The following is a 24,768-nucleotide window of genomic DNA, read 5'->3' as shown; positions in this document are numbered from 1 at the left end:
CCTGATAGGAGCACTCGGAATTCCTTTTACCGAGTTTGCCTTTGTCATTACTGAATAATACATCATTCTCAGCCTTTTACATTGTTGCAATCTGAAGACAGAACCTCAAACTTAGTACACTGGCTAATTTTAATGTGATCTTTCTTGAACTCCGGAACGGGCAATTGCACTGACCCGGATTATTTTTTCTCAAATGCACTGAAACTCTTTAATATCACAATTCCCATAAATATCCTGCATGTTGTGTCATTGACCACTTCTATCCTGGCACCAGATTCTCAAAGCCCTCTCTGACATACTAGGATTTAAGCCCGGACGCAATTGAAAGTACATGGGGTAAAATACATCAAGATAAATTTTATAGGATCATCCAAGACTTCCAAAAGACCCCGGTGAAGTTTGTTCAAAGAATTCCAAACACGAACTAAAGATTTCTTATATTTTTTTCCGACCGAAACTAAAGACTTAAAAATGTAGCTGATCAACCAAACCAAAACGGTTGTTACTAACAGCACACAACTGAAGTGCGTTACTGTTTCTCGGAAATGTTGTTGAATGTGCTGTAATGGTAAAATGTGATCTCGCACCTCGCGGATAGTCTAAGCTCTTTTAGGTCTTGGATATCCTCGAACCTAACGTCAACGATTTAGTTATTATGAACCCAACCACAAGATATTACAGTTTTCTGCAATCTCATCGGTTCTCTATTCAAGATGGCTGGCGACATATCCCGCACTATTTATTTGGAAAGCTCATGGCGGGTTTCTTGAAAACCATTGACAGGCTGCAACTGTAAACGAGGTTCTTCGCCCGGCAAAGTTTCCGGTAATTAACATTTTATCCTGTGGTCGAATACGTTACATAAAAATTATTCCACGGGCGCACGTTGGATATATATGAGATGATAGACAGCTAACGAGGTGCGCAGGGTCGAGTTGGCTATAACCTTCTCGTTTAAAACAAGTGCGAATGGAACAACTGTTTCATTAAAACCAAACAGGAAAAAGTATTAAAATCTCGCTGATTTAGTGATACTTACTTTTCCCCCTGATGCGTACGCTTACCATAATTATTTGTGGGGCGTGGTATTATGCTTCATATACCATGGCCGCTGAATCAATCAAAACTCTGGAACAGTTTTATCCAATGAGTCAGGTTTTAATAAAAAACGATTATTTCACTCAGTCTCGTCGTACATCATCAACCCCTGGCCATTTGCCACACCCTGTTGGATATGAGCTCATATGCTGCCTTTCCTGGATTAAACGACTGAAAGGTGCAGGGAGCAGCTACGCCCAAAAAAATAAGAGGGAGGGGGAGGGGGGCGGAGGTTATCCAGGAGAGTGGGGAGCGGGTACTCGCAGAAATGTGGAAACACTTCACTAAATTGCCTAGAGGCGAGAGGGGCCACAGAATACGCGAGAACTGAGAAAATAAGCAGGGAGAAAAAAGATCTTCACACCGGCTCGGTCCGCTCTGCCCCCCCCTCCTGCTCCTCCCCCCCCCCCCCCCTCCCCACACCAACATTCGTTCGGTGATCTGCTCCTTGAAACAGCTTATCAGTATATAGAGAATCGAAGTTATTAATTGATCACTACAGTCACATTTAGCCATGAGGACACCTTGCTGTTACTATTACTTAAGTTCACGGTATTACGCAGTTTTGATGTAACATATTTTGGTCCCAAGATGCTAGCTAAGTTTATTGTTTCTTCTCAAACACTTTGCACGGAATTTGCTCACAGTTTTTGCTTTGTGATTTTCTTTCGGTTCAGGTTGTTTATGACCAACTACATTTGTTACTGTGCCGGCGGCAAAACCGTGCTTAATAGGGGATTAGCATGCTTTATATACATGGTTATCTCGTATAATGCTGTATGCCTACTGTTTCGCATCTCGCTGTTACTAATCTATCTCTGTTGTGTCCGTCAGGTTTTGTCAGGAGATGACTTCACTGAGGCTGGCAAGGCAGAATGCCATTGTTAGTACTACAAAGTGTAATATATAATATACAGACATGAAACCAATAGCATTCTAATTAGAATAATTCAGCTCTTGTTTATCCATTATTTCTTGAGTTGTGCAATCCATTAATGGCCGCAAGACGACCTGTGAAAATAGAAAATTTAGGTGACGCAATTATAAGATAATCCAACTTATCCTCTACGATATATGATAAGCAATAAGAAAAACAATTAGTCCCTGAGTCTGAAACGTTTGTCTCTTCGGCATTAGAGAAAGGATGAAAGCTTTTCCTTTACACCTGGCTTTTACTAGCGACGCAAGTATAAGCACAAACACTAGAGCTTTATGTCAAGTGAATACGAACGCGACTCATCACAAAAAATTTTGATCCTTGTGCTTACGTCGGTAGTGAAAACCAGGCTTAAGCAAAAATTGCAAGCACAGGTGCAAGATTAAGAGTGCTTATTCCACTGTGAAAACAGCCTCGACGCAAGCATAAGTACAAGCGCAAGGATCAAATGTTTTCCATTCTTGTGCTTGATACTGTGCTTGCGTCGCGTTCGTATTCACTTGACATAAAGCTCTTACACTTGCACCTGTGCTTGCGTCGCTTACTAGCGATCCGCCGTTTCACTTTGACAAGTTTTCAGCAGCCATGCTTCGTTAATGGCTACAAATGGCACTTATTTATTAATTTAAGCAGTTTTAGCACCTATGCCGTTTGTCACTATCTCCCTGTCGCCCCAAGAGCACCAAAGATCAAAGAAAACAATCCCAGATTTCCTGTTACCATATACCGAGAAACAAACAGCAACTTTTTATCAGATGATAAACATCAATCCAGGACAGTAGCACTACACAGTAACATTCTTCTGTATCGTAAAAGTAAACGTCACGAATTAATTCACAGACTGAAAATTTAGAACTAAAATGAGCTGAAGTTTGCTGGGGTATCATAGTTAATGGACAAACCTTTTTTACTTCAATATTACGCCTCTCTTAAAACAACGAAGTTCTATCCCTCTTTTTTTGGAAATGTTCTGCCTGACCGTGGGAGATCTGGGGCACGGGATTAGGCACAACTTACTTGCTCTAGCCTTGCAGATGTACTTGAAGCGTGTTGTACAGGGATAATCATTCCATTTTCCGTTCGATTTAAGCACAGCACAGTCTTCATCCTTTCGTCTGTATGAGCCTCCATTGTTAGGGTCCCCTGACGCCCAGTTTTGGTACCTTATTGGAGTTCTACGGAAACAAAAACTGAAAAGATCAGTACAAGGGAACCCTGTCTTCGCCTTCTCTGTGTTATGCCAACGTTTTTATCCTGAACAATTAACAAATAGACGGCACTTTTCTATGGTCTATACTTTTATAGACCATAAAATGACGTCAAAAAATGTTCAAAACTTAAGGTGGCCGAATACGGTTTTTTAGTGTACAGGTGTTAGAAGACATTATTTGGAAACTATGTATTTCTGGACGCCCAAAATTGGTATGGTGTAAGACTAACTAAGAAAGAATGTATTTTCGTATGTCTTGTTGAGCTAAGTACCGTTTCCATGGCAATGCAGCAAACTATTAAACTTCCATAATTAGTAGGTTTCCTTTATTTTTAGAAAATGTACTCATTAGATTTTTTCCATTTTTTGTCTCCAGAAGAACTCACAAAACGCTGACATTGTTGCACTATTTCCATGTAATTTTAACAGAGAAAACTCCTGTAAATATTGATTTTGCATTTTAATGTTTTGTGAAGATACCCTCTGTTAGATTTAGGTTTCTCTTTGTAGGCGAGTTACGCTTTTAGGGAACTTTTTTCATGCCAAATTTCACAAAATTCTAATGAGCGGTTCCTTAGAAAACAGTTCATTTCCACGAAAACAACCAGTCGCAAGTTTTTGGTCAAATGCGCATGCGTGGGTTGGTGGGTTGTCGTTTGAGTTTCTTGGCAAAGATGAAAAGCATGCAAAAGGTCTTGGTGAATGGCTTTTTTGCTCGGAAAGAAAAGAAAAAGAGTCCGGAAACGAGAAACTTAGTTATTTAGGATCAAAACTTAACTTTATTATCAATTTCATGTGAAATTGACGGATCACTTTATCGACCGCCGTATTTGCGTACCACAACCCTAGCGCGCGCTTAATAGCATCACTAGCAGAATCTGTAAAGCGCGCGCAAACTGTGTTCGGCCACCTTAAGTGGAACCACGAGCCGCAGGCCGCAGATTTGGACATTTTATGGTCTACAAGAGTATAGACCATAGAAAACTGCTGTCGATTTGTTTTTTACAATAACATGGTAAAAGTACGAGCGGGATTGGCTATTTTTTCCGTTGAGAAAGCGCGCGCGTTACGTCTGACGTCATTTTTATTGTCTGTACTCTTATAGACAATAGCTACGAGCCAATCAGCGCGCGGGAATTTGGACAGTTATTGTAAAATTAACAAATCGACGGCAGTTTTTTATGGTCTATACTCTTATAGACCATAAAATGACGTCAAAAAATGTTCAAAACTCAAGTGGAACCACGAGCCGCAGGCGAGTGGTTTCACTGCCAAGTTTTGGAAATTTTATGGCGTCATTTTATGGTCTATAAGAGTATAGACCATAGAAAACTGCCGTCGATTTGTTTTTTACAATAACATTTTCGTTGAGAAAGCGCGCGCGTTACATCTGACGTCATTTTTATTGTCTGTACTCTTATAGACAATAGCCACGAGCCAATCCGTGCGCGAGAATTTGGACAGTTATTGTAAAAAATCATGTCGACATTTTTTATTCTGAAAACTCCGTTAGTATAGCTACACGGTCAGCTGTAGTGATGGCCAGAAAGTACCCTTGGCCCCGGAGAAAAATAAAATTGAGCTACTGAGGGAAGCTCGATCGTTGTCGCCGCTTCTTCGCTCTCAACATTAAATTTTGTTTGAGAACAAAGAAAAAAGAAAATCTCTTGGACAAGTGTAGTCAAAAAGCTGCCAAATGACGTAAATAAGAGGTTTATAAACCGAAGTGCTTTCAACCCATATTGGTCACTTAGTGACCTGGCTTTTGACTGGAAACGAGGTTTCATTTGACTGTTTTTGATACAAAATTCCATGCTTTTTAAATGCAAGTCATGTTTTTATTTTAAGTTTGTCAGTTTCTTATCATCGTGCACTTGTTCGCGATCAACCCAAACTTTGCTTTTGTGGCGAAGCTTGTTTCGTTTTAAAGAACTTTCCAGTGGCATATTGGACCAAGTAAGGGAAAGGAATTTCCAAGAGAAAAGGAAAATCTATTTTCCTTGAATAAGTTATTTTCAATTAATCATTTTCGTTACGGGATTTCAGTTATTCCCAAGATCCACCTCATAACAACAAATTATCACTGAATTTGAAGAATTTGTTCAAACTGTTACTAAATACACATTTCTGTTTTCGCGACATCTGAAAACGTGACAACGCAAAATTAAGCAGTATTTACAAGAGCCACAATAAGCAGTGATTGCCTCAAATGGCTCTTGGGGGGTCTACTGGGAGTTTATTTTTTATGTTATCAAGTGATAGTATACTGGACAACAGTACCTATCACTCCAGGCCCAGGCTCCCTCTCGTTCCAGATCATTGTACCCAATCCACATAAAAGACTCGGCCAGCAGATGCTTGGTGACAAACTCCTGTTCTTTAGCATTAGTGATACTCAGCAGATCTGAATCTGATTGGAGGCAGTCATTCCTTGCCATATACCACGTGTGTGTGTTCGTTCGCACCAAGTAGCAATAGACTGTGTCTGTACCTTCCATCATATGGGACACCCACTCGCGTGGACACACGGCTAAGAATGGAATGTTGAGAATTAGAACAATAAATAAATAGAGCGGTTTCCAATTGTGTGAGTGTCGTAGAACCAAAACCAAAGTAATTACTCTGGCCAATCGCAACAGATGTAGACAACACAACGAGCCAATCAGAAGTAGAAGCAAAAACATGAAACTGGCGCCAAGCGCGGGAAAACGCGTGCGGCCAAAGCACGATTGTTTTTGGTTTGGATTCGGATTGGTTAAGAAAGTGGTGCGAGTTTTGTTAACCAATCACAGAGCGTAGTAATGCAAAACTAAAGCAAACGCGAAATTACTTTCGACACTCAATTGAAAACCGCTCTAAATGACTTAATTTAAGTGTCGAAGTATTTAGCACCGTAGCGCTAATTAGAAAACGCTTTAAACCAGTAAATTATACAAACTGAACATAACATTTGTTAAAAATCCCAACTGGAGAGAGAGGCTGAGACGTACATTAAAGCGCGCATGGAATTACCTTACCACCGACCCACAAATGAACATAAAACAGTCACACCACAAACCACAAGCAGAGTTTCCTAGTGATCTTTGCTGAGGCCGTTTTACGACAACCGTAAAAACATTTCTTATTATTAAACACCAAAAGTAATTCATCGTAAGAAGACTTCTACTTACGTTTGATGGTTGGTTCTTGTTTAGCAACAACTTGTGGTACGCTCCTCCATGCCAGAACAAATCCACGCCTCTCTTGTGATCCGTCCGTGTGGAGTTTGATGCGAGCGTGATTGGAGATGGTTTTGAACGTGTCTCCAGCTAAAAAGGAAATAAGAGTTAGTTTCTAAAGAAACCGTGGTGCTGCGTTGGTGGGGAGTAGGAAGGAATGTTTGGTTTATCAACAGAGTTGATAACTGAAGGAAAATTGTCCTTATTCGCTACTCTAGGGAGTAAGTCTCTTTTAGAGTTGGTCATATTCACGCTGGCATGCATTCCTTACTTCCAAAAAGACAGTATCGACTCTCCTGAGAATATCACATGGTTTGTAATGGGCAACTAGCATACTGAACGAATAACGTCTATTCCAAACGCAACGATTGCATTTACTTAAATAATATTAATCGTCCAGACACCTCTTTCAAATTTCATGCCACAAAATTCATGCTGTCAAATGAAATAAAACTCAAACAATTTTAATGCGCTTGGTCAATGCCCTGAAATAAGCAGCTTCTTGTCATGCATTTTTTCCTGGTTGATTACTATAGGGTTGGTGTTTATACAGGCATTTTATAAGATTAAAGGGGTGATTACCTAAGCGAGTCCTTCAATTTAGGAGCAGCATTCAATGTAGAAAATGTGACTTAATTTACCTGACCTTCCGCAGTGTCTTCCTAAAGACGGTGAATCCCTAGAATTCCCATCTCTCACTTCTACGTAATCATATCTGCAGCCTCTGCCAACTTTGTGGATGTCAAATCTCGTGAACTCCAGCTCAATGTGATGTCCTGTGGGAGCTGTGATCACCCAGATACAATCTGCATTTGATGGATAGTTGCTTGGGTACCCTGGGCTGGCTAATGTTCCGTTTGGTTTGATAATTTGTCGCCCACATGCTGAAGAAATCGAAACAGAGGTTGAAATGTACACTTATATAGAGCGCAAATTTCACATGTTCCAATTTATGCGCTTTTTGATTTTAGCCAAAGATGAAATCACTTGATGACAGATTTAAGGGCTGGTTTTAAATTTTGTGGTGAGAATTGCCGACGATTAAACTAGGCCACCCCTTCCGTGTACGAGATGCTCCTGGAACACACGGAGGGAAATATCACGTGATTTCCCTACAGCCTCGTCCCCATGCAGTCAAATGTGACGTCACCCATTGTCCTGATCGGAAAGACGCCCCCAGGAAGCCTCGCGCTATATAGTTCAGTTAAAAGCCTCAGACATGAAGCTTGGTTCGCTAGACAAGACGATGAGGCCTGGGAACGAGGCTGATTTCCCTTCAAACTGTGGAGGTGGTAACTGACTTACATGGAGTACGAGCAGTGACTCTGACGCGCATGTCCGTTGAGTCCCAACTAGCACTGAAACCATTATGAGTCCTTCGAAAATCAGAATGGAACTTTACCAACAGAACGTTTGCGGTAGACTGGATAGGAGCTGGAATACCCGAGCCACAGAACCTTCCAATACGGCGGGATGAGTCTGTTTGGCCATCATACACTAACACATAGTCATAACCACACAAAGGGGAACCTACAAGAGGAAAGCAAAGCAGTTTACACTATCCTTGGCGGGGGGAGGAGGAGTGGGAGGGGGAAGGCGATCTTGGTAAAGTTTCATTTATTTTCAAGCTAGGCTTCTCCACAGGTCCAACTTCTAACCCTATCGCATACCAAACTTTTCCCAAAATTGTACCGCTTTTACAAACCTAAAGCAAAGAAATTGCACTGCTTTATTGTAACTCAATGGTATACTAACGACTCATTTTTCCGGCGGCAAGCATAATTGCGTTGTAATCAATTTCCACCGATAATTTCCGTCGGATTTAAGGACGGTGCCTACTAATACAGAGATATTTACAAATAATTAAGCAACAATAATTCTAAACAGCGCTAAAATACAAAGCAATGTATGGCATTTTTTTTCCTGAACTAAAACTTGAATATCTCTGAAAAATGCGTGGTTACCCCTAATTTTCTTTTCGGATCCCACAAAACCTTGCAAAGATCTGCTTTTCTCGCGTACTTATAAAACGCGCAAAAGTATACCTAATTTTAACACAGGTAGCCCTAGCTCAAAATAAAAGAACAGTTGAATTATAAGGATTTGTATGGGAATACAATGGATTTGTGTAAAATGGTAGAAAATAACAATTTAATTGCTTTCCTTTCGGTTCACAGTATCTTTAACGAGTTAAGGGAGTAATATTCCCAAGAAAACATTGACTTACCTTCCACATCAAAGAACAAGAACGTAAGGTTGATTGTTTTTCCAGGAGGTACTTGGATTGTCCACTCGCAATCCATTCTGTTTGCGTAGCTTCTCGGAAAGTTGGGGGAAGTGAATGTGCCGCTGGAACCTGTCAACATACTGCCACAAGCTGTAAATGAAACAGTTCAAACATTTAGGGGATAAAATTGGCTCTTTAAGTCACAAATTATACAAGTTAATGGAATGAAATCTTTTGCCAGGCCGGTTGCAATTCTTTGTTTCGGAGAGGATTGTTAATATGGCGCAGTGAATTCTTTGAACTTAGCATCCATTGAACCTGTAAGCAAATCTTATGGAAATTATTATATTGACAGGAATAAAACAAGAGTAGACTTGAGTTCAGAGGGCGCTTGAATGCCACGAAACCTCCTAAGGTAGCCTGTCTTCGTAAAAAAAGTCGTGAATGATTGAAAACTGTTTTACGGGGCTCGAAAGTAAGCTGACATAAATTACAACGGTCTTGGAAACGTCATGGAATTTTATGTTTTTGTCTAAAATGCTTAAATGGTGAATAGGTTTCGGAACCTATGGCAGCACTATATCTGTGACTGCGATGACATTTCCTTATAGCTCTTTCTGATATTGGAGAAATTTAATAGACAATTTATCTAGTTTTCATGGGTTTTTGGTCTGTAGTTTTTGTAAACAAGACGTTGTTCGGTTATAAAAGACATTCCACTTCCCCATTTTACTCCTTTTAACGTGACTGAGGCGTTGAAATCTCATGAAGCCTAAACACTGAGATACAAAATTTCAACGTTTGTTGCAACAGCTTCCAAAAGTTAAATATATTTTTTCTGATATGATCGCACAAATGACATGAGTTCTTAGCCGGTTGTTTCAATTAGTGGTTGAGTGACATCATAAAGTTAAAACAGCGAGGCTAAACCCCCTTACTTACTGACAGGGCAGTTGTTCACGTTACATCTTCTTTCCTCCATCTCGCTCCCTCGGCACGGCCGTCCGCCGTGCTGCGGGCTAGGATTGTCACACGCGCGCACTCTGTGCTGCGTTCCGTTACCACATTTCTTGTTACAAGAGTTCCACACTGCCCATGAAGACCAGCCACCGTTCACTGGCTTTGTCTTCTCTAGAGTGGTAAGAACAATAAATAAATAAATAAATAAATAAATAACTAGATAACAAGAACTGGTCAAACAGTTGCTTTAGTATAGTCACTCTGAATTCTAATCTTATAATTGATCTTTACTCAAGGGAAGTTAAAGAAGGCCAAAGTCCAAAGTGTGCTCAAAGATTTCCGAAGACAAATCGAAGATTCTAAACTAAGATATTTGAACAAAATCCACAAAATTCAGTCGTACATAATGATACAGGTAACGAGGTGCGCATGTTCCGTATTGTTTATGGGTTGATCGACACAGCGGCAAAGTTAGTGCGCATGCTTTGGAGATTTGTGATTCAAGCGTGAATCAAATGCGCTCCACTTCAATCGCCAAATTCACACCTGTTACTACAATATTTTTTTGTTGAATAACATATGTGATGGAGGATGTTCGAAGGAACTTTTCCTGAAAGCGAAAACCTTATCTATTTTGATTTGGGCTTATCCACGCGAAATGAGAACAAGCAATGGGAATTTTAAAAATGCCGCCATTTTGCCGAATAAGACTGCTCACGCGTGACGAGCATGCGCACTCATTTTGCCGCTGTGCTGGGTTGATCATGATGTGACGACATCTCGTGGAGTAATTTTTTTTAATATACTCAGTCACATGATAAGGTAGCAATTACCTGAAAGAACATGACGGCAAAAAAGGAAAGTTACTTTTTCTTTTAAAAGTAGGGTTTTCCAAATAAGTTAATCACGATATATTGCATCACATACTTTAGGTAAGGAACCCATTAGATTGCAGAAAACTGCAAAACTGAAGGTCATTTTACACATGCGCAGCTTACCGGGAGATGAGGAAGCATCCGTTGCACACAGGTATGTTTTATCCCATCCGTCTCTTCCTTTCTTAGCAAACCATCTCAAACATGGTAAGTCTGGTATTTTACCTTCATGTGACCACACAAACCTGTTAACACAGAACAGAACGACATGAACACTAATAGTCAAATGACGCCATAGTGAAAATGTCCCATTAAATTGTCATACCTTTCCGCGGGCTTGATTCAAGGAATTAATACAGATAAAGGCTCGTATTCTTGGACTCCTGAGAAAACTGACAACACCTGACTTGATAACTCACCTGTATGGGAACCCAGTATTCTTTGGAATACACAAATAGTTGTTGTCCCAGCGGCCCCTTCTTGATCCACGGGAATCAGCCGGTACATAGATTCGTGTGCAGTGCATGTGTTTCAGGGGGGTGGCGTCGGACCAGCGCATCTCGAGCTGTCGCTTGTCCCCAGGTGTACAAAATAAATAATTTTTCCAAGTAAAATAATCTCGTCTCTCGAATATCCTAACACAGATCTCGTCAGCGTTCGGCCGGACTTTGGGGCTGAAACTGAAATCATCAGGAAAGACCGGCCATTCTGGAAGTTAAAAAAGGATTGTTTGTTTGTAAAGCGCGTAGAATTTAAAGATTTGTTTAATAACACTACCTAAGTATGGTCATGGTGCGTTGAATGTGCATCGTCGTCCGTAGTCAACAGATACCCTGCGATATACGTCATTTCGTGTGTCAGGGAGAAAATGGCAAAATAAAGATCGTCTCCAACTTTTCTGCAATAAAACTGTGCTTTGTTATCAATGTGTTGAATAATAAAACAATTATCCTGCTCAATCTTGAGGAATATCCCCTGACTTTAGCCAACTCGGCCCTCACCTCGTCGGCTAAGTATCAGGCGACATTCCGCGCGATTTCACAAGATCGTTGTTAAGTATTTTATTGTGATGTTTACTATGCTGTTATGTACAAGGTGATGCTCACGATTAGATCCAAGAATGAAAATCTAAAAATGTTTCCATTCTAATAACAGTTTTTGAACAGTCCTTGTCATGTTTCACGCTAAATTGTCTTTCAGGTGGACATGTTTTGATCCTGGTTAGTTAGAATAAGGAGGATTTACCCGCACATTCCTGTGAGTTGCACGGCCTCCGTTCCAATGATCTGCCTTCGCAGTAAGAGCCTCCGAATGAAGGTTGAGGATCAGTGCAGGTACGAGAGCGCGTCTGAACTCCGCCACCACACCTGCGGCTACACTTATTCCATGGACTCCATCTGGTCCAGTTGCCGTCTGAGAATCAAATAAATGAAACTGCGCTTAACAGAGTTGAGACGTTGGGGAGCAGGGATGGCACGGTCGTGAGAGCATTCGCCGGACTCTGCGTTATGTGTGGGTTGAGTTTGTAGTTGGTTCTCGTCCTTGCTTCGAGAGGATAAGGGGTTTAGTTTCTAAAGAAAAGTGCGGTGCTGCGCCGGTGGAGAGTAGAAACGAATGGTTGGCACGTTTATTAAAGGTAAATTGGCCACTGTAAAGAGATTCGAGGGCTGACGTTTCGAGCGTTAGCCATTCGTTAGGTCAAATCGTTCTGACGCTCTGAGCGATTTACCTTTAGTTATAAACCAAACATTCTTTCTACTAGCTCCAAGAAGTTTTTCTGGGTTCTCCGGTTTTAACTTCTCCTCAAAAACCAACATTTCCCAATTCTAATTCGATTTGGACAGTGTGCCCAATTAGTGCACTGCGCTAAATAAATACATTGAAATAAAATAAAAAGGATTTGTTTGTTACTTGTGTTTGTTTTACTGACTAGAAATTTTAAGCGCCCGCATGGTCAAGCATAGAGAAATCTTAAAGTGAAAACTTTTATTCAGAATTTTTTCGAGCGTCTACGTTTAATTTCCCATCGTCCACTTTACCAATATTTGTCCTGCGTACTGCGTGGCGTATAAACAAAATCGACGGATGAAAAATATTTACATTGTCGAAAGTTATGTGAAGTAGGAAGGAAAGAGTTGAGATTTTAACCTGGGACTTCCGGTGCAGTCATCGATAAACGTCTAATTGGTAAAGAAAGCGGAATTTCGAATGGCAGAAAATGAAGTTGTTTTGATATCGCAACCTACACTTCGACGTTTTGGGCTTAGAGCTACGTAAAAAGACGCCAATGTAATCAAGCTATATTTATGTAACAAGGTGCTTTCATGATAGATGTAATTTTTTCAGTCAATGGCACAGGAATACTCGGAAAAGGAATCTCCGAAGTTCTCGCCACTGGAGTCGAAGCGTTCGACTCCTGAACTCGGATCTTCTTTTTCCGAGTATTCCTGTGCCATTGACCTAAAAAATAATTATGTTATTTATTATCCATTCTCTTTCACTTGTAGTCACTGGCACCCTATATATATAGTTACATGTAATAATTACACGTAACGGTTATGAAGCCTTACAGACTTCTTTATTATATGTTTTTGTTAATGTTTTTGACCTTAATCGTGCACAAACCACAAAAGATTTTGAAATGTGTTGGAGCAACGCAACTAACCAACAGAAAACCTTCCTGTTAAGATATTCAGCTGTAGTGTGTGAACGTTCAAACAAAGGATTATGCTCGGTCACGGCCCTTCCAATATAAATAGGCCATTTCCGAGTCACTGTGAATGTGTTGGAGCAACTAACCAACAGAAACCTTCCTGTTAAGATATTCAGCTGTAGTGTGTGAACGTTAAAACAAAAGATTATGCTCGGTCACGGCCCTTCCAATATAAATAGGCCATTTCCGAGTCACTGTGAATGTGTTGGAGCAACTAACCAACAGAAACCTTCCTGTTAAGATATTCAGCTGTAGTGTGTGAACGTTAAAACAAAGGATTATGCTCGGTCACGGCCCTTCCAATATAAATAGGCCATTTCCGAGTCACTGTGAATGTGCTGGAGCAACTAACCAACAGAAACCTTCCTGTTAAGATATTCAGCTGTAGTGTGTGAACGTTAAAACAAAGGATTATGCTCGGTCACGGCCCTTCCAATATAAATAGGCCATTTCCGAGTCACTGTGAATGTGTTGGAGCAACTAACCAACAGAAACCTTCCTGTTAAGATATTCAGCTGTAGTGTGTGAACGTTAAAACAAAGGATTATGCTCGGTCACGGCCCTTCCAATATAAATAGGCCATTTCCGAGTCACTGTGAATGGTTGGAGCAACTAACCAACAGAAACCTTCCTGTTAAGATATTCAGCTGTAGTGTGTGAACGTTAAAACAAAAGATTATGCTCGGCCACGGCCCTTCCAATATAAATAGGCCATTTCCGAGTCACTGTGAATGTGTTGGAGCAACTAACCAACAGAAACCTTCCTGTTAAGATATTCAGCTGTAGTGTGTGAACGTTAAAACAAAGGATTATGCTCGGTCACGGCCCTTCCAATATAAATAGGCCATTTCCGAGTCACTGTGAATGTGTTGGAGCAACTAACCAACAGAAACCTTCCTGTTAAGATATTCAGCTGTAGTGTGTGAACGTTAAAACAAAGGATTATGCTCGGTCACGGCCCTTCCAATATAAATAGGCCATTTCCGAGTCACTGTGAATGTGTTGGAGCAACTAACCAACAGAAACCTTCCTGTTAAGATATTCAGCTGTAGTGTGTGAACGTTAAAACAAAGGATTATGCTCGGTCACGGCCCTTCCAATATAAATAGGCCATTTCCGAGTCACTGTGAACCTAACTATGAAAGCGAGGCTAAGTGCAAAACTTTTCATATGAAAATTAGTTTTGTTTGCATATGAATGAAAACTAATTTTCACTACAAAAACTTTGCACTTAACCTCGCTTTCATAGTGAGGTTCAAAGCAACTCGGAAATGGTCAATTGCAGCATCATTGTTATTAACTTCAATTAGTTATGCTGGTACGACGTAACAGTGTTACCCACCTATTGGCTTTCGATCCTTAGTTGCACATAGGTAATATCTGGAGTCACTCCAGGTCGGGTCACGTGGCTCAGTCCATTTCAAACAAGAGCCTCTTTCTTCGTCACTCGGCGCATGCGTCAACCACTTGAATTTATAATTCCCGTCATACGGCCAACACAGATAGGTACGGTCCCACGCTTCTTGACTGGGTTTAGTTGGAACATTAATGTGGATGCATCTTCGGTCTCTCAGGGGACCTCTAAATGACCATCTTGAAACAAAACGTGATAAGTATTATGAGAGGTTAAGCTTTGCGCTCTCCTGTACCACTAACATGTGGAAGAAGATTGGTTAACAAGCACAAATAAACTGCACAAGAAACTCAGAGCTACCTGGGACAAAGTCCGTAGATTATAAAGCTCTGAGGGCCGCTTCCCGAAAGCCCCGATAACTTGCCGACCGAAAAGCTAAATCACGTGCGCCATGGTTTGAAACAGAGTTCGATTTTCAGATATTTGACATCTTTATAATTCTATGGAGCATATTGGGTGACCACTACAAAGCTACACTACAAAGCAAGCGTATTTTAATTGTAAATAACTTAGATGTATGTACCTTTTACTCAAACATTGTGACATGAGATATGTATTTTTTATCTTGTAAGGAAATAAAGACTTTTATTACTATTATAATTATTATTAAAAAGAAAACGAACTTGAAAAAGGTACTTATCAGGCCCGGTAGGTTATAGGAACGTTCGGCGAGAAACGCAAGCCTGGTATTTACTTGACACGATAAGAACATTCCCTTGGTTACCATGCCAACTGTTTAAACATGAAAGAAACTCTTAATTTAATTTTACTATAAGGCATTTACGCCTCATTTTTATTTTTACTTATCCAGACGAAGATAAATTTCTTTTACAAATATGAAAAGAAGATTGCTGAACCTTCTGCTCTTTTTGAAAGCGATGTCTGCATAGGTCTCCACCAACACAGGTTATGCTGACTAACAAGATAAACCTTGTTACCTGAGTTGAAGATTTTTCTTGTCTTTGCGGTAACAGAGGTAGTTATCTCTCCAGCTCACTGATCTCGGGTGATAGATACGTAGACATATCGCATTCCTTCCCATGGTTCCATCATTCTTCCAAACAAAATCCCCCGGGAAGTCGGGATAATCTGGAGTTAAAACCGACCTGATTGTTAACCGGGAATACCCGACTGTACCTTACAATTAACACACGTTTTTCAATAATAAAACGCTCATCGCTACATGTTCATTGATGATGCTAAAAAAAATAGCCATACAAAGAGAACAATTATTTGTGTCCGTTCTTAGTAATATTTGTTACTACAATGGAAGAAGAAAAAAATAATTTGCCTTTAAAATTATTTTATTCTATTTTTCTATTTTACTCACTCGTGCCAGTCGTATATGCTTCTTTTAGGTGTTATTCACACGATGAAACTCGTTCAATTTGAGTAGGAAAGGTTCTTGCAACTTGTTTCGGAATGTTTTGCAAGAAAAATTTCGTGAAGCACGCACGCATTGTCTGACAAATTACTAAAACTAAATCTAAATCAATACCTCCCTAACGAGATATCTGTTAGGGGCGCGGTCAGCGGAATATTCAGTCACAGTAGTGGCTTTTGTTTATTAATTCTACCACTGACCGCAGACAATGGACCATTTTGCACAGACAGACTATTTTCAGGCGATTGTTCTTCGCTTGCGCTCGCAGTTCTTCGCCGGACTATCAGTGAGAGAGAAATAAAATGCACGAAGTCAACTACAACAGTTTCAAAGAGTTTAACTGTCTTCTACATTAGAATAGTCTCCAATCGCCAAACAACATCATTCCTTGTTCAACAATCGTCTTCTTACAAGAACAGTCCCATATCATCAATATATCATTAAACAAGAAGTTCCGCTATAAAAGGGCGAGCCCCCCCCCCCCCCCCCTTCCTTTCACACCTTTGTTGGTGTGAAATGCAAATTTAGACCCTGTTCAGGCGTGGTAACTTGTTGACTCAAGCGTCCTCAGAAAAACTAGGCCTCAAAGTTCATAATATCAACACAGCAGTACAAGACAACGGTTTCTAAGTCTGTAAAATATATTACAGGGTTTATTCCGAAAACTAAGCCAATTTTATCAGCAATGCCATAGAGAATGGCCAGGCAAGGCCCAGTTAAGATCTAATGTACCAACCTGGGCAGTTGTATAACAGCTTTGCTTGTCTTATATCCAAGAGACTTAGATGAGTGTTGCCAAATTTCTTGATTAAAGGGTTACGTGCCACTATGGTAGGTTGACCATTTTTGGAAAACGCTCTCGCGCCGTAGTGCATGACGGAATGGTAGTCGTACTCTACACCCAAACTGTCAATCTTTCGGTTGCTATACCGATCAAAGGCAAACTTGAATTCTAAAAGTAAATAATCATAATAAGTCATTCACAGCTGTAACACATTTTGATGGAAAAATGGAGGCGCCATAGAAAGCTATCCAGCACATGTTCTTGAGGACTTACTGTCAGAAAAGCGAAAGCTAGCAATACCACGCAAATGAGGACACGATTTTTTTTGCCGAGAGTAAAGACGTAGCGTTTTAAGCGCTCATCAGCGAAAACATCTTTTTATCGTATTTAGTTTTTCTACCTTTTCGTTTTCAGGATTTCGTAATCCTTCACGTTTGCAATAAGAGGTCCTGAATAAAGATTACATCTATTAGTGAGCATTTTTAAGCGCACGCGCGTGTTTTGTCGTTTCTGTTAATATGCTGTTACTCGAGTCACACTACGGAAACTAGGACTGCGCGCCATATTGGACACTGCAGTCATTTTTCTCAGTATACTGTACTTCTTTTCTCAATAGAGTGAAATGGGTTATTAATGCGGCTATTGTGTTTGTTCTGTGATTTTCGTGGTTTACTTTGCCATTCCATTGTAAACTACATTAAGGGCGCGTTCTTTTGGGACTATTCCGGAATAGGAACACTCAGAATAGACGGTATTTGTGTTCTTTTGGGAGCTATTCCGTTTTCGGAATAAACGGAATATCATTCTGTTCATTCTGCTCCTGATAGCAGAATGAACAGAATGGAAGGAATAAGGTTTATTTGGAATAGACAGAAGACGCGTTCTTTTTGGGAAATTTTTGGCGGGAAATCCTACGCGGCCACTCGCGCGCACAGACATAGTAGTTCTCAGGTCACCTCTGCCATAGGTATGCCGTTTCCAGATTTAAGAAGCGTTCTTTTCGAAATTGAAATTCCGTGTATTCTGTTATTCCTAAACCCTAACAAGAATAGCTAGAATAGCCCCTAAAGAGTGAGAATGCACCGTAAGACTTACTAGGTATAATATTTTCGATCTTAATATCTATGTAGTTGTCCCTGTCTGGCCGGTTTTGCTCGTGCCAAAACCCAACTAAATGACCCAGTTCGTGGACCACAATTCCATGGTGCGCGCAGCCTCGACCCAGGGACGTGGTCTGCCTGCCTCCTGCACGGCCGACATCAGAGTTGCACCTTTAGGGAAGAAGAACAAAGTGATATCGTGTCGTGAATGAAATAAAATCATTATATGTATTATTTGTGAAATTTGGATAAGAATGAACTGAAGAAGCGACCTTGCATCCGAAGGAGAAGCTGAAGGTTTTGAGTTTCTCCTTTCTTAACATGCCATGCTTATCACAGACTAAAGACATTTTATTGTCTTTTTGTATTTTACAAATGACACAGTCAACTGACTAATTAATTCCGCGTTTACTGGTGGAACTACTCAAGATTCGAACTTGTGTACGATTGGAATCATCTGTAGACTGTAGAATTGGCTAACACTGCCGTCGATTAAGACATTCTTGTTCTTTTTTGACTGACTATGAACTCAAAGTAAACTCCGAAACGAAATGGTTCGAATTCAATCTCGGCGGCAGTATATATAGCAACCAATGCGACCAGTAATTACTGTTTCGTGTTTGTGCGACATGAAATCTTAATTTTTTTTCACAAGGTTCCTTTATAACATTACATTTTCCTGTGCCAATGATAAACAAAAAACAGCTCACCCTTCCCCGTAGTAAAACTCCACATAATCTGACTGATTCACTCTTTCTTCGAATCTGATGCACGTGTATCTTTCCCATTCTGCCATCGCATCTTTCAATAACTGACGGATTTTACTGGATTCAGCTGAAACAACAAAAGGAATAATTATATGATTATTTATACGACTAAAAGCAGGAACATACTTTGTATATTTCCATTTTTCCAGTTTCCATTTTAATCAGTTTTCAAGAAAACATAAACGCGAATCTCACTATTGCCGTTTGGCGTTTGCCGTAAACGCGATTGTAAATCTCTCTATTGTTAACTTACGGATGCTGTAAGCTATGGTATAAGGTATAACTCCTCGGGGCCACAGGCTCGTCCGGTCTCGTATGGGAGCTGAGAAGTATTGCCTCGTCGATCCTACATTTCTCCTTGGGATTTTCATATCCACTTGCCATAGTCTTCCTGTTTGGTATTTTGCTGAAAATAAAAGCAGAACAATCTTTTTACTGCATTAAAACTTGGGGTTACTTGTTTCAAACAGTAAAAATATTTCGTTTATCGGTATATCATGCATAACGAGGAATGAAAAACAAATTTAAAAGGTTGTAAATCATTCACATTACTTCAATGCTTGTGTTCACTTCCAACATCCAAAATAATTGAGTTCTCCAACAAACCAGACAGAGTATATATGAAATATATGAAATATTCGTGAAGTTCTATTATGAATTGAAAAAAATTGTCACAGGAAAAACAGTTGACATGAATGCTGTTCGATAACACATGAGCGTTTACTGGAGAAAACTACCTCAATTATAACATGAAAAATTGCAAAGTTAAAGTGAAAAATGCTGACTTTCACACTGCTTTGATTTCAAGGGTTGAGGAAACAAAGTTTAGATCACTACATAATAAACCATACTTTTTGAGTTCGTTTTGCTATGTTAAACTGACGTTACCATCGCGACAGACCAGATGCAGGTCTACCATATATAGAAATGCGTCAATCGGTATCCTTCGGCGCTGACGAAAAGGAACGAGGCAACTGGGCTATAAATAATTCAAGTCAGGCTTAGTCTGCTTTCTTGGACAAAATAAGAAAAAAAAAATTAACTCGCCTACCTCCTCCAAAATCAATGATGACTTCGCGCACAAACCAAAACGTGCCATTTTTCCATCATTGGAATGGACGAGAGGAGGGGTGGTCTTAAGTTTTCATTTGAATTATCCAAGATTGTAGAAGCATAACATACCACAAGCAGCAGAATTTAACGCCACATCTACGGGTTGAGACACTCAGTGTATTCATTTATGCAGTGCTTTGCGAGACCGATGCATGGCAATGGGATTTATGCCTGCAATTTTTCGGTCACAATTTCTCACAAACTGAAACTCACTTCTCACATAACAAGTCAATCGTTGAACTATCCGTTATCAGAAATATCGTGGGTTGTCAGCAATATGTTTTGCAAACAGCATGTAGACCCCATGTCGGCCCGAACTAACCGCTTCTTGGTCAGAAAAGAAATATGGGGAAGTAGGTGTTGTCTTGTGCTGTGTTGCGTTTCATTTAATTATATTGTGTCGTTGTAACTAGGAGTTCTGCTAACTCCCCCCCCCCCCCCCTCCATCCCTGGACGGGATGCTAGTCCAACACAGGGTTACCCACAGCAGTGTGTCACCGGTATCCATTCATACACCTGGGTGAAGAGACACAATTTGGAGCAAAGTTTCTTGTCCAAGAAAACAACACGAAATCCACCTCACTAATTAACCACCACATTACCACACAGGAAAAAGCAGATCTTCACTCCACACAAAAACTGAACTGTGCTCTGTCTGCAGTTTGATATCTGTTTTGTGTTGTTGACCACATTGCAAAGAACACCAAGGAATTGTTACGATCTAGGAGATCACGCACAGCAAGTAATATTAAGACGAAGTCACACCCACTGTACATCACTGGACATTATTTAATTCTTTGAAAATGCTGCTGAAATAACGAAGAGAATTTTCTCCTCCATATCTGTCAGCAAAGGAATTATGAAAACAAACCACTCCAGTTTCATTCTGTCTGTAGGTCAAAGGGTTGGCACGAAGAGTAAAATGAGTTGCTCAAAACGTGACTGCGAGAAATCTATACAACAAACACTTATTTAAAGTTGATCTTCTACAAGAGAATTCCTGACTGGATAAGCTGGTTGAATTATTTTGTCTGTGATCTGTCGAAAACCACCCACCACCCAGTTTCTTTGAAACCAAAGTTGTTTGAAAAATAACAACCAAAAACATGCATAGAAATTTACGTTCTTTAAAACGTAAATTATGAGTAGAATGTATTGATGTTTTGAAATCTGGCATCGCACTTATTGGTTACCGCGGCCCACCCCCTTGTCTACAGGCGTTGCCTTTCATTTGTGGCAGGAGAAAGGAGCGTCAATGCTTGATATATATAACTTTGCGTTTCACGTGTACTTGGCTGTTTGACTTAATTTATTTTTTTTAAACAGGAAGAGCACATCTTACAACAGAAACTCGAGTTACTCGAGTTACGGATATGTTACTTACCTAACATTTTCCGACCGTGATAAAACCTTCCAGTGAAAAGGGATATATTTTGATAGGATCGGGTGCTTTTATAAATTAAATTTCCAAGGTTAAATAGGGCATAAGGATTCTCTATTTCAATTTACCCAGGTGATTTAGAACTGAAAGAGCCGGAAAAAAGGCAAGTCAAATTTAAATGAGATGAAATATAGTGTTGATGTCGTCTGCATTCATGAACTCTTTAACGGATTTTCGTAATCCAAGGTTTTATTATCCGCTCTGTGGATCCTATTTATTGCTTCGTCAGTACACGACTTCACGAGCTAAAGAAGGTAGAAGGAGGTACTGCAATTGAATATTTCGAGTTATTTTCCTTTCTTCCGTGTACTTTTTGCCACCAGCGGGCCGACACGTTGTTTTAAAAACTTTTTATTGCTTTCGTGATCCGGTAGGACACTTATCATAATTATTTCTCATTAAACACTTCCACGCAGTACGTAAGTGGCCTGAAAAGCTTACCCCTTCGGCAACAATAGTTTTTGTTCTTTGGTCGAGTTCGATGTAGATTGCAAAGAAATGGAGAATCCACATAGAGATTGCTCTAGAAAGAATGTCAGCTGGAATAATCAGAAGAAGTAAACATCTCCCACATATGCAAATAAACAAATAATCAAGTCGTGTGCGTGCCACGAGTTTACGGAGGTGTAATCTGTTGACGGACGGGCCGGAATTAATGACGTCATTTTCTGCTCCAGTACATTGTAGTAGAATCACGGCTAATAGTCCTCTACAAGCCGGGGGAGTGTCTAACAAGGGCGCTTACGGTTAGTCTTAAGATTTTCTCTCTAATTCGGACACCTCATTAGTTTTGAGTCGAACAATGGTTAATCCTGATGGAGATAAGATCTTTGAAGTGTGGCTTAACATAAACAGCCCAACAGATTCACTAGCGATAGTAATCACACACTTGGAAAGCACAGAGTCTGAGCGTTCAGTCACCTGCATCGCTGGCAAAAATTTACAGTGTTTTATAAGACGGCAAATTGAACCAGCTGGATGAAGTTAGTCTTCCGTCCGTGTTTCTAACGTTGACTGTTTTAAGTGGTTTAAAGCAAACTTGATTGGCTATCCATTGTAACAGCTCTTGGACACCTAAGCTGAGCTGAGCTGCTGTCGGGGCAAAATTAATCAACAGAAGACAAATGAAATGGATCAAGCGTTGCTATTTATTGTGCTCTGTAAGATGAATCTAACTTTTGCGTAGGTGAAAACGAAGCTTGGTCACCGTGAAGACGAAGTACTTTCTTGTGGGACGCTCCAAGATCATTAATAAAATTCTATAAAGCGTAGCGTGACTATCCAAACACTGATTGACAGTAAGTTCTTTGAGGCTGTTCTAAGCATCGCTACTCATAAACTCATGACAGTTTAATATAAGATTTTGGAATTTTGGCACGCAAAACATTGATTCAAATTCGATGAAATGTTATGAGCCTGCGAAGATCTAATCCGTTTAAATTATGACAAGGTGCCAACTTTATTATAAAGCATTTTATCACTATCAATTGCAATTCAGCTCCGATGATCACGAGTGCTTTTGTTTCACTCCTCACGTATCAGGATTACGTGAGTTCTCTCACTAAAAAGAAAAGTTGCGTAATACGCGACTGGGCGTGTTTTGCTACAGCGTTAATTTTCAAATAAAACCATCGATTAATACTGGTATACCCTTCTGTATCATAAAACTTTCTGCTCAAAAGTTTGTTTACCATACAAAACTCTTATTTCTTCAAACCTTGGCTTCAGCAGTGTTTTCAAGAAAAGTGTGATAGGTTCTTATTTATGCATTCGTTCTGGAGCAAGTTGCACACTAAACATGTGTGCATACACTGCTCCCGTAGTCCTACATTAACGGAAACTTGGCGTAACATCCGATCGAATAATCCTTAACCCATCCTTCCGAGCTCAGTAGAAAATTCCCCAAAATTATGAAAGAAAACATTTGGTAGAATTTTCTCTTCGAGACTTGCGCGAATTTATCTAAGCCAAATTTTAGCAAGCCAACTGCTACGGAATTTAAAACAATAAACTGTTTATCCTTGTTTTAAAATTTAAGTCGATCAAACATCGTAATACTCTGTATGTAAACGAAGATTAAATTTCTAAATTCTTTTCTGAGATTTCCGTGTAAAATATTAAAGTTGGTGCCAAAGTGGCAAGGGTGATGTGTGATCTAGCTAGAGTAACTATATTGAAATGTTTATACGCAGTGAAAATTGTTGATAAAAACTGATTTAGCCTCCTATCCAGGTTTACGCTTTGTGTCAGCGTTTGCCGAGAGCTGTCGTTCCCAGATACACAAAATTTTTTAAGTGTTGGACACACCTAGGTCCTGCCGCTTTGCTAAAAAGAATTAAATATACTTTGTGTTCTGTGTGTATACAGGTCGCCAGACATTTTTAACGAGATATCGTCTATGTGTCAAAGACATTTTCCGCTATCAAACCCTCGTAAGCCGATCGGAGCATGTTTGTGTTTTTGAACGATCTTTGTATTATGCCTGGTAGTATGCGGTTGAGACAATAATTTTGACTAACTTAATTAAGTTGTGCGTTCTTAGTTGTTATGTAATTTCGATTTACCTGAAATATGAAATATCTTTCCGTTAAAAAAATCGGGCCGGCGTTAAAATTTAACAGTAAAAAGAAAGTTTAAAAATTGATAGGGAAGCCTTCAAAATGGCGGCTCTTCTAATGTAAATACATAATCTTGCCGCGAATTACTTTTGAACATTTCCCGCGAAAGAACAACTGAATAACGTTCTTTGTTATCCTGGAAATGGAAGAATAATTACTTGTGTAGTTTAATATTAGTGACTTGAATTACGACGCCTGATTTACATCTGATCGATGCACATGTTGAATGGCTTTCTTCAGACAATGAATATTTCGTGGAGAAATGAGTGTTGAACTGCATTTCCTCAACATTTCATTAAAATTAAGAATACGAATGAAGTTGCAGAACCATGAAAAAGGACTGTATATGTCATCTTAATGATGTCCTCAACATAAAAGCAAATAAATCGCTTACGCATACCTGATAACTCCGTGTACAACGGGAAATCTCATTTTTGAAGGCATGAAAATGGAAATTACGTGTCGAGATTGCTAATCGCTCTTGAAAGGGTTTTTGGGCTAAAGAAGAGGAACATTTAGCTTGCTGAAAGGGAAGTTCAAGAATCTTACCGTATTGCTCGTTCACTCTGACTATTTCGTCAAACGCTGCTTGGTGTTGTGTCGCTACAGGAGATGTTAAAGCTCTGCTTATCAAACTCGCTGTTAAAAGACAGAGCAGTCTAAAGCATTGCGTCAGCTCCATTGCTCCAGTATAACGATGTGTTCGCTCGAGAAATCCGTGCCCTGAATTCTCCACTTTATCGTATAACTCGGGAATACGTCACAGGGAATGATGAGATATGTCTACCGACCTCAAAAGGCGATGGCAGTTTAACAACTTAAAACAGGAAACTGATAAATGTATCGCATATCGGATGACAGCAACATTTGCCATGCGGCGTGACCGAGTTAAAACGGCTTTGTTTTAAA

General features: G+C 39.9%; 1 protein-coding gene across 1 annotated transcript; it reads right to left on the bottom strand.

Annotated features, from left to right (window-relative positions):
- Nucleotides 1-1,137: 1,137 nt before the first annotated feature.
- LOC146456607 (bone morphogenetic protein 1-like) lies at nucleotides 1,138-24,689 on the bottom strand. The gene is made up of 18 exons (XM_085093160.1): nucleotides 24,409-24,689; nucleotides 18,941-19,093; nucleotides 18,631-18,754; nucleotides 17,916-18,091; nucleotides 16,773-16,988; nucleotides 15,591-15,741; nucleotides 14,581-14,831; nucleotides 11,771-11,938; nucleotides 10,945-11,233; nucleotides 10,649-10,770; nucleotides 9,633-9,821; nucleotides 8,691-8,840; nucleotides 7,769-7,993; nucleotides 7,105-7,347; nucleotides 6,416-6,553; nucleotides 5,526-5,775; nucleotides 3,053-3,210; nucleotides 1,138-2,109 (listed from the first exon to the last, which is right to left on the bottom strand). The coding sequence occupies exons 1-18, from the start codon at nucleotides 24,539-24,541 to the stop codon at nucleotides 2,060-2,062; spliced, it is 3,186 nt and encodes a 1,061-aa protein (XP_084949286.1). The 5' UTR covers nucleotides 24,542-24,689; the 3' UTR covers nucleotides 1,138-2,059.
- Between the last annotated feature and the right edge of the window lie 79 nt (nucleotides 24,690-24,768).

Source organism: Pavona decussata, unplaced genomic scaffold (genome assembly GCF_977016875.1).
Source record: "Pavona decussata unplaced genomic scaffold, jaPavDecu1.1 SCAFFOLD_254, whole genome shotgun sequence".
Taxonomy (NCBI): Eukaryota; Metazoa; Cnidaria; class Anthozoa; order Scleractinia; family Agariciidae; genus Pavona; species Pavona decussata.
Note: the sequence above shows the minus strand (reverse complement) of the source record. Positions and strands in the feature narration are given on the sequence as shown.